This window comes from Ursus arctos, unplaced genomic scaffold (assembly GCF_023065955.2).
Source record: "Ursus arctos isolate Adak ecotype North America unplaced genomic scaffold, UrsArc2.0 scaffold_14, whole genome shotgun sequence".
NCBI lineage: Eukaryota > Metazoa > Chordata > Mammalia > Carnivora > Ursidae > Ursus > Ursus arctos.
In genome coordinates this window covers 71,829,413-71,840,315 of record NW_026622808.1, presented here as the reverse complement: position 1 = coordinate 71,840,315, position 10,903 = coordinate 71,829,413, and the positions used below count along the sequence as shown (strand labels likewise).

At 39.7% G+C, this 10,903-nt stretch overlaps 1 protein-coding gene across 3 annotated transcripts in view; it reads right to left on the bottom strand.

Moving 5' to 3' along the window:
- ZNF35 (zinc finger protein 35) overlaps positions 1-10,903 on the bottom strand; it is a 51,732-nt gene that overhangs the window by 14,254 nt on the left and 26,575 nt on the right. The window contains exons 1-4 of one of the 3 annotated variants that reach the window (XM_057311990.1): positions 10,215-10,556; positions 7,667-7,867; positions 5,348-5,663; positions 4,223-4,367 (exon numbers count right to left, since the gene is read on the bottom strand). In XM_057311990.1, the coding sequence (XP_057167973.1) occupies positions 4,223-4,367; positions 5,348-5,539 (337 nt within the window). In that variant the 5' untranslated portion in view covers positions 5,540-5,663; positions 7,667-7,867; positions 10,215-10,556. Of the gene's footprint in view, positions 1-4,222; positions 4,368-5,347; positions 5,664-7,666; positions 7,868-10,214; positions 10,557-10,903 lie in introns of those variants that run through there. The other 2 variants (XM_026501532.4, XM_026501531.4) reach the window with 2 other exon arrangements.

The window sequence follows — 10,903 nt, the reverse complement described above, 5'->3', positions numbered from 1 at the left end:
TGAACCCTTGTGTTGAATAAACAGCTTCGCTTTGTGTCAGGGAAAGCTGACCTTTCTAAGTTTGAGACATTGTATAGCCTGCTCCATTATGCCAGTATCATGAAAACACCAAAACATCATGAAGTTTTAAAACTCCTGACTAGTGTCTGGCTGCTCTACATTGCCTCAGAACCTTAATGGTGTCAGAAAAGGGGTCCTGCAGTCAGTAACATCATAATTCTTTGTCCCCTCTCCATCCCTACTACCCTTGAAACAAAAATGTGCACCCATGCAGCCTAGTGTTGGTAGAGTGAACCTTTCAACAGTATTTGAATTATACCAAGCTCAGGAGCACTACCCAGATAAGGTACAAGAAACAAGGGCGAGAGCAGTGGGAGGCAAGCCTCCAGAGGGGAGATATTCCTACTGGTGTCAGCTTAGAAGCAAGCAGGAAAGCTGTGAGCTGCAGGTCATGCAGCAACTGCAGAGGTAAGAATCCAGCATCTACAAAACATTCCACCAGCACAGACCAGGCAACTCTCTAACCTAGGAGATGAGTGAGTGAGACATGGATGTCGGGATATAAAGCATCATGGGGGGCAGGGAAACAGTCCACTATGGCTGCCTTGTTAAGAAAACAGTTACATGACACTCTGTCACAATCATTCAGATGAGATGGGGGATGCTGGAAAAAGGCAATGCCTGAGAGCAGCATATAGCAGAGCACCGAATGTGACAACAAATTCTGAAGTGCCAGTCTTTTTCCAGTTATTTCTTTCCTTTTTTTTTTTATTATATTATGTTAGTCACCATACAGGACATCCCTGGTTTCCGATGTAAAGTTCGATGATTCATTAGTTGCGTATAACACCCAGTGCACCATGCAATACGTGCCCTCCTTACTACCCATCACTGGCCTATCCCATTCCCCGACCCCCTCCCCTCTGAAGCCCTCAGTTTGTTTCTCAGAGTCCATAGTCTCTCGTGGTTCATTCCCCCTTCTGATTACCCCCCCTTTCTTTATCCCTTTCTTCTACCGATCTTCCTAGTTCTTATGTTCCATAAATGAGAGAAACCATATGATAATTGTCTTTCTCTGCTTGACTTATTTCACTTAGCATTATCTCCTCCAGTGCCATCCATGTTGCAGCAAATGTTGAGAAATCATTCTTTTTGATAGCTGAGTAATATTCCATTGTATATATGGACCACAACTTCTTAATCCAGTTATTTCTCCTCTTACTTTTCTGATATCTTTGTCATATCTATTCTATTTTTCTCCCTGTAGTTTAACTGCCCTTACGTCACTTTTTTCTCTTTATTTTTTTAACTGAAGTATAATTAACATACAGTCTTATATCAGTTTCAAGTGTACAACATATTAATTCAACAATTCCACACATACATTCCATGCTCACCACCCTAAGTATAGTCACCGTTTGTTTCCATATCTTTTTATCTTACTTTGTTCCCACTATCTCTTTCCCCTACTGCCTCTTCATCTCTCCTCTCTTGGTTTTTATTTTTAAAATCAGTGTGTGTGAAATATTCTGATTTTTTTCTTATAATGGTTTCATGTCTCTTCTGCTTTTCCTTTGCTCATTACTTTCTTCTATGTTCTCTACTTTTCTTTATCTCATATATCTCATCTAATTTTTCTCCCTTCTAACATCTCCCTCCTGCTTTTTTCCATCTCCTTCTTCTTTCCTTTAGCCCTGCATCACTTACACCGGCTGGGGGGGGGGGGGGGCTTCTATCCCTACCAAGCATGTCTCCAACAAGAATAAAGTCCAAGAATACTTCAGTCTATGACCTCACTTGCATCCCCTGACCGTACTCCTACCCTTTTTACCATGAGATTTAGAACACTAGAAAGACATAAGAGAACACTGGTGGGAGTTACCGAACCAATTACAACCAATAACAGAAACAATTACTTTTACTTGCATCACGCTTTCTGTCAAAACTACTACCGAAGCAGGTACAACTGTGGCCTACAAGGGTCTCCATGTAGTGGTTATTTAACAGTTTCATCACAGGGATGAAGTAAGAGCTAGGATCTTGGCCAATGCCCAGGGTGTAAGAAAAGGAAAGGCTGCTCATTCTGTGTTCTCAAGCTCAAGTCCCCTTGGGTTCTTAGCCAATAGTGTAGAACCTGTACCTCTGGCTTGTTTGAGATGGTCTTTTTCCTTTTTTGGATCTTGAAGGATTATTGTAACCCTAGTAAAGTACAGAAATAAACTAAAATGCACTTGTAATCAACTAGAGAATAGGCCAAGTAGTAACTTTTGAAATCAATACTCTTCTTTCATTTTTTAAAAAAGAGATCTGAAATGCTGTACAAGTCTGCCATCTTAGATGGTGACTGCATTATAAGATATGAAAGGTAATTTAATTTACTAAGTTTGTAAGTCATTACAAATTCATTAGATTTACAAAAGCCATGAGTTTATCAAGATTTTACACATAAGATTAGAAAGTCTGCCTACTTAGGTGTTTGAAATGTTTTAAAGAATTAGATATAGTAAATTTGAAACAATATATTTTATATATTTTTATTTGAGAATAAAAACGAGACAATTTTTATGTCAAGAAACTGATATGTAGGTGGAGCAAAATGCTTTAAAAAGTTTAAAAAATTAATCTGTAAAACCTGAGGCTTAACTAAACATGAATTAAAGAAAAAGTACAAATACTCTCATTTTTATAAAAATTTCTCTAGATGTATAAGTAAAATAAGTTATGTTTAAAAGCTTAAAAACTTGGTTTTAAATGTATAAACTTTAATAAATTCAATAGTAATTAATACATAGGAAACTGCAGATAAAACTCCCTCAAATGTTAACCACCAGTAACACATCCAAATTTCCAAAACATGTTCGTGTATATTATATGATTTTATCAAGATGAAACTATTCTCTTTCACCTGTATGGGAGCTAAAAAAAAAAAAAACAAAAAAACAAAAACACTACCCAGCACATAGAAAGCAGGCCCCCCAAAAATCCTGATATTTACCGAATGAATATACCCCAGCTGACAGAACAGGAAATGCAGGTCGAGAGAGAAAGGACTTGTTCAAGGTCACAGAGTTATCAAAGGCAGGGCAGCAACTACACTCAGATCTTTCTCTTAATTCCTAGAGCTCATGTCACTGCTGTTACCTGCTGCTATGCAAATAGCTGGCAGCACACAGAAAGGTAACTTTTGGCTGGGAACAGGGTCTTGAGGTTAGAGGCAAAGAAGGAAAACAGTGACCATTGCTGGCGGATGGGTGTCACTGGCAAAGTTAAGGCTGTGAATGAGTGCTACAGCAAGGGAACAGAGAAGGAGTGATGCTACACAGAACGTACCAGAGAGAATGCAAGAGAGAGCAGAAAGTGGACAAGAGAAGCTGCTTACAGTTAGGGGGAATGATTAAAGAAGAGACAAGAAAATGAGAGGTGATAACCCTAATCTTCCCCACAATACTGGTTTAAGAAAGTAGTCAGTCTGTGGAATGGGTTAGAGAGCAGAGTGGGTTCAAAATATTCAGGTGTACTCTGTACCAGGCAGACTTATAGAATGTGAGTGCCAGAAGGACCTTGGCAGTCAGCCAGAGATTACTTCTACAACACAGGACCCATGGCTATCATATTCTGGACCCACAGTCAAGAATTACAGGTCTCTCCTCCATAGGTAAGCTTCTGCCATTGCTAGTCAGACATATCCTGAGTCCCAGCTTAGAGAGAGAACCAGGTGATAAGCCAGCCATCTGTACCATCCATGAAGACCTTGCTTTGAACATCAGTATAGCTGACACACCTGCTCAAAATCCTCTGGAACCTGCACAAACATCTATAAAAACAGAACATTTCCAGAACATTTCCTCAAAATCACCACAAAAATTGATCCTTCCTACCTTAGCTAGCTTCCCCTCCAGGCTCACCAACCAATGATAAACACAAAGCATATGAAGAGGATGCGTCTCTGTGTGCGAATAGACATGAAACTTGCTAATCAGTAAACGTGATTAAAAGGTGAATTTGGAGTTCACCTGGGTTTGGTGTCTTAAGACTGTGTGCAAAATAAGCCGTTTCCTGTGACAAATGCATACGCATCTTTTGGCATTCCTCTATCCAGCTCTCCTTGATAGTTTCGATACCTCAAAACTCTTTCTCAAGTTATAAGACCAGACCACCAGTCTCTGAATAGATTTTTGAGAAACCCCAATGGTCAGATACTGAATCGGGGGTTGAACCTTACCTAAAGAGGTCATGATCCCATGAGTCTCCAGTATCTCACTCTTGGTCAGCGTCCCTGGTAGTGAGTAGCTGCCAATGGCTGAGGCAGCAGGTGCCTCCTGTGTTGCTTTCAGGACGACAGCCATGTCCCAGAACATGTTTGGACCCTAGAGACAAGAAAGCTCAGGTCAGTTTATGAGGGGATTGTCAATGGGAGGTGGTATGATTAGTTTTGAATATGAGAACATAAGTACCTATTTGTGGAGACCATAAAAAATATATTTTTTTAATTTTTTAACTTAAAAAAAATCACCAAAAAAACAAAAAAGGAAAATAAAGTCACAGTCTTCTCTGATCCCCAACTGAGTCAGACAGAGAATCAAGCCTGCAACTTTCTTCTCTATCACTTTCATTTCACTTCATTGCCCACTCTGGCATCCAAAACTAGCTTGCCAGGGAGTGCATGACAAACGAGCATATGGGGAGATTTTCCAGGCTAGAGTTTTCTAAGGGCTAAACATCACAGAAGCAAGATTATGATCTTTGGGGAACCTCAGTCCCATCTGGCTAGTGATGGTAAGGAGCAGTATTTGAAAACATTACGGAGCACAGTGCAGTGTGTATCCTCACTACTCGAAGTGCAACCTATAGATCACCATCACCTGGGAGCTGGTGGGAAGTACAGAATCTTAACCCAGATCTTCTGAATAGAATCTTCATTTTAACAAGACCTCCTGGTGATTAAAATTTGAGATATTAAATCATATTAAAATTTGAGAAGCATAGGTTAGAGCAATCAGATCCTGACTGGAGTCATGTGAAGAGTTTTTAAAAAACACAGATGTCTGGGTTCCACCCCAAGATTCTCATTTAATTGGAACCAAGTATGGCATGAGCAACACAATTTTATAAAAAGCTCCCCAATTAATTCTGCGTAGCAAGGTTTGAGAGCCACTGGTTTACAGAAAGCACTAAATGTCCCATCAATCAGCAGAGACTGTTTCTATTATATTCCAAAGGCCTACAGGCCAGGGCCCTCGCCAGAAAATAATACTCCAGGTGTGGAAACAGAGGGACACACTCCCCTCTGAGACCACTTGAGGTCTTCAGGTCTCTCCTCCCACTTTCCTCCCAGACCATTATTTACCTTTTCTTCCTGTTCTGATACATCAAGGCCTGTCTGAGGACCTTCCCCAGGAGCCCAGACTTTGATGTTCTCGGAGTGCCCTTGTTGGCTGGATGCCTGACCCAGGAAGTTTTCTTCCTCTTCCTCCTCCTTTTTCACTATCACTGAGCCCCACGGGGCTAAGGCCATGGCCTCTCTCAGTTGTGCAGTCATCTTCTTTGCTCAGGATGGGAACTCTTATAGGTGGGGGCTGCCCTGTAGAGGTCAAGCCCCATCTAATCTTTACGTTTCAAAAGCTTCTTGAGTTTCTTCCCAGGGCCAAGATGCAGACTGTCTACTGAAAAACCAGAAAACATTGTTAGCACCAAGTAGAGGTTTGCCTGGATGCCATTAAGCCCATTGGCCAATTTTACCAGTGCCTAGGCAGCAGCCACTACAGCAAGAGTCTGCTCTACTCCTCCCTCATAGGATGGAGAGGGTTCAACTGCAAACATGTAATTTATTCCCATAATAATCACATTACAAACAGCTTTATATAATGTTTATTGATTTTCTTCCTGATTATAGAGTTAATGTATTTTTATTGTAAAACTTTAAAAATACAGAAAATGACTAAGAAATATCACCCCTACTCCACCACCAAAGAGCTATAGCACTGAATCTCAGATACTTCTTTTAAGGGAAAACCTTCAACCACAGACAATTACGACTTATTAAACTTTGTTTCTATCTATGGGGATATATATATTACAACACAAAGAGGTTTTATCACCAAAGATACACAATAGCATAAACTAAAGAATCTCAAGAAAAAGACTGAGAGTCTAGACACCATTTAGGGGTGGTCATCTCTAGGTGATGTTATTTATTTACAGGTGGTTTTGCACTTCTTTTTCTTTGATGTTTACTTTTTCCATTTCTTCCAAATGCCTTGTACTACTCTTAAGATTAAAAAAAAAAAGATATTTTATGTTTTATGTTGCCATTCTTCATGCTTATCATTTTTAGTAGCTATACAATAACCTATAACATTAATTCTCCTGTTATTCTCATCAAAAAAGGATCAAGTAATACAGAAATATGTATAAGTAAATATATGCCCTACACACACACACACACACAGTAATTACCAGTCATCAGTGTTTTCTCTGCATTTCCATACAGATAACGTACACCTTTACAAATACTGCTTATTTTCCCAAAACAGAGATTAAATCACATTTGTGCATTTTTCAGCATTCCGACTCAATTTCTATATTTCATATACTATTCCATAGTCTTAGATATATCTTTCAATATAAGTACATACAGAGCTACCTCATTCTGGTACACTATTCTAAATTATAGCTATATTATAGTTAACCAACCCTATTTATGAGCTGTTGCTTTAGTAAAAGGAGTTTTGATTGTTTCCAGTTTATATTCTTAACTAATGTCAAAAATTTTTCTGTGCAAATAGTTTTTTCTTCTGCTGAGTTATTCCTTCAGAATAGAGCGATTATTGGTTTAAGGATTTCATGGCTGATATACAGTGCCAAATTGCTTTCTAAAAGGATCACACCAAATCACACCACCACCAACTTCACAACACCCTTTTATCATAGCCAAGCCAGCGGATCTTTGTTGTTGTTTTTGTTGTTTAATTTATGAATAAAATGATCTTACTAGTTTAGTTTATTTTGAAGAAATTAAGATTTTTCTGTTCCCCTTCAGATGTTTTATTGGGGGGGGGGAGTGCAAAATCTTATTAAGTACCCTTTTGCTATTATTGAAGTAATCACATGCTTTCTCCTATGTCAACTTACTAGGAATTTACTGTACACACTGAACTTCTTAAATAACGCAATAGCACTTTCACTCCTGCAACAACACTCAATTCTGGAGGATTCTTCTTTCCATGACTAGCTGAATTCTACCACGTACGAAGGCCCTTAACACTCATCTCACCTGTGTATAGGCAAGACTGCCTACTTCGAGCGTTCTTATTGGACTGCTGACAAAACTCACATCGCCTCCACCCCAGACAGCACAGGGTCCCCTACCAAGAGCTTCCCTTTCACTGTCCTTTCCCTATTTCCAAATGTGGCAACCCACCTCCTCCCCCTTCATACCCCAAACAGCCCTGTTCCCGGGGTGAGCCTGGCCTCTGGTGCTGTCCGTGTCCAAAATCCCCCAGCACAGACCCCCGGTAGGCGGCAGCTGTGTTTCTGAAGTGGTGGGACGCGGAGCCGCCCTACGGACAGACAAGCCTGGGCCCCCGAGGGGGGTCGCGGCAGTCCGCTCCTGGGATGCCCCTCCCGCAGCCGTGAGGTCCGCGACCACCCCGCCAACCCCACTGACCGTGTTCATCGAAGAGGCCCGGTCGGAGCTCGCAACCTCTATAGCAAAAGGCCAGCAAGATCCGATGCCCCGCGCCTGCCGGCGCGAGAACAATGACCGGACAGGAAGTGCCTCGAGACGGGCTTCCGGCTTCCCAAGTCGCCAGGCCGGCCTCTCTAGGAATCTCGGAGGTGCTGTCTTCTCGATGGGTGTCCAATGTCGCTGCGGACCAGGGATGGGAGCAAAAGTGTTTAGGAGGGTGTAGGGGTACTGTGGCCCTGAGCTTCAGGGAAGGGTACATCCCCTGAATCGGCAGTAGTTACGCGAGGCGCATACGCAGGAGCCTGAAGCCAGAAAGCATTTGTCTGTAGAAAGCCCTGATATAATTCTGCCTCAAACGTTTTATTTTCAAAATACAAACGGTACAGGAAAGTTGAAAGAATGGTACCATGAATACCTGTATCCTGCATCTGGACTCAACACTTGGCTACGTTTTCCTTATCTCTCTATATATACTGAAAAAATTTTTTTGAAAGTTGTAAACTTCAAACCACTTCATTCCAAACACTTCAAAATGCATCCTTTAATAATAATATTCTCCACACGTTATAATACCACCATCACATAATGGTAAGAAAATTAACAATTTCCTAATATCATCTAATATCCAATCATATTCAAATCTCCCCAACTATCCTAAAATATATATTTCATCATTTTGTTTTCAAATCTATTTCACACAATGCATTTGATTATGGCTTTTTAAGGGTCGTTTTACCTTTTATTTTGAATTTAATTCCAGAGTTGGAAAGATAATAGCCTTCCCCCAGTTTCCCTCAACAGGTACAACTTACATAATTACCGTTTAATATAAAAATCAGGAAACTGACACTGGTGCAATGTTTGTGTAGACTTCTACCTCATTTTATCACTTGCATTTGTGTAACCTCTACCACAATCAAGATACACAACTGTTTCAACATCACTAAGACCTTCCTAAGTGCTACCCCTCCCTCTCCCTCCTGTCCCCTCCCACCATCCCCAACCTCTGGCAACCAGTAATCTTTCATCTCTATATAGTTTTGTCATTTTAGAATATTATATAAATAGAATCATACAGAATCACCTTTTGAGGTTGGATTTTTTTTCCACACTCCACATAATTTTATTGAAATTCACTTGTCATTGCAGCAATGGGTCATTCCATTTTATTTTATTGCAGAGTAGCAGGTATTCATGGTATATATATATACTGTTTTGGCCACTTGTTGAAGCTATTTGGGTTCCTTACATATTTTGACTATTACAAATAAAACTGCTATGAACAGTCATGTACATATGTTTGTCTGAATTACGTTTTCATTTCTCTGGGGGTAAGTGCTCAGGAGCACAGATGCTGGGTCATATCATCAGTGCATGTTTGGTTTTTAAGGAACTGCCAAACTATTTTCCAGAGTGGCTGTACCATTTAACATTCCCAGCAACAGACAAGACCCGGTTTCTCTGCATCCTTGCCAATTTAATAACACTATTTTTTTTCTCTTTTTTTAAGCTATTGTGATAGATGTGCGGTCATTTTTAACTTGTATTTCTCTACTGGCTAATGATGGTGGATACCTTTTCATTTGTTTATTTGCTATCTATATTTTGGTGAAATATCTTTACATGTCTTTTGCCCATTTTCTAATTGAATGAATTGATACACTGAGTTTTGATATTTCTTTATATAGTCTAGATACAAATCCTGTTGGATATATGATTTACAAATATTTTCCCCAAGTCTGTAATGTCTTATCACTCTTAAAAGTTTTTTTTTTTTTCAGAGCAAATTATTTTGTGTTGAGGTCCAATTTATCATTTTTCCTTTTATGGAGACTGCTTTTGATGTAAGTCTAAGAGTTCTTTGCTTAGTCCTACCTCCTGACTGTGGATGGATGGATGGATGGATGGATGGATGGATGGATGGATAGGTATGGCTATCAAATTCCACCAGCAGCACTTGTTGAAAAAGCCATCCCTCTTCTACCGGACTGCTGTTGTACCTTTGCCAAAAATCAGTTGGACATTTGTGTGAGTCTATCTCTGGCTCTTAGTGTCTTATGATTCTTCAATATCTTTTAAAAACAACCTCCCTCACCCACTTTTTATACCTTTCATTCTGGAAAATTTAATACATATGCAAAAGCAGAGATCAGGACAATGAACTCCCAGTATTCATCTAGCTTCAACAATTACCACCCCCTTCCTTTTTCACCATACTTTTGAATCCAGTGCAGTTTTCTTATACATTCCCTGTTCTAAATTTGTTTCTTGTGGTGTCATTTACCTTGTCTGCTTCCTGTATTTCCTGTAAACTGATGATTAGGTCTAAGAAGAATGATAAATTCAGGTTACACTTTTGGCTTATTGCATCACATGAGGAGGCACATAATGTAGGCTGTCTCAGTCTTAGTGATGGTTAAGAGGTGAATGACAGCTCCTCTGTTAAAGTACATATTTCCCTTTATAATTACATAATCTGTAGTGATTCTTCTATAGCACAGATATAAAACATCTCCATATTCCTTACCTCATAACAACTTTGTGAGGCAGATATTCTCCCTCCTGTTATACAGTTGAGGAAATCAAGGCTCCAAGTAATAGAGGCATCTGTCCAAGAAAGGTGGCAGAAGCTGACTTATACCCAGGTCTTAAGACTTTAAGTCTTGGGCTCTTCCATTTTTCACTCTTGTTTACTTTTCAGTCTAATGAGAAACCAGCCCTCAAGGAACTCTGGGGTTGCATTAGTAACATTTATCAACACATCAGTTCAATGATACTATTAGAAACACAATCTGGATATTAAGGTATTTATAGTCCACCTGCAGAATTAGGAGTTTTGAGAATTACAATATAAAATTAGCAACTCAAGAATATAGGATGAATTAAATCTACAAATGTACAAACAAGAACAGACTGAATGAATGACTGGTTCACAAGCAGAAATGGGCCTGACCACTCAGAGGTGGATTCTGAATTGATTTAATCAGAGCTTTAAGGACTTGGTCCTGTGTGAAACTTATGTAGTTAGTTGGGTACTGGAACAGAATGTTGTTTCTTGAGTAACAAGCTTTCATATGTCAGCAACGGTGAAATGTTGATTAGAAATGAGAATAAAGTGGCAGGGATCAAGAGCTCAGGAGTTGGAGTTAAGGATTTTTCCCTATGAACAAGGAAAGCAACATAGGACTGTCCTTCCATTTTGACATTCTACATCTG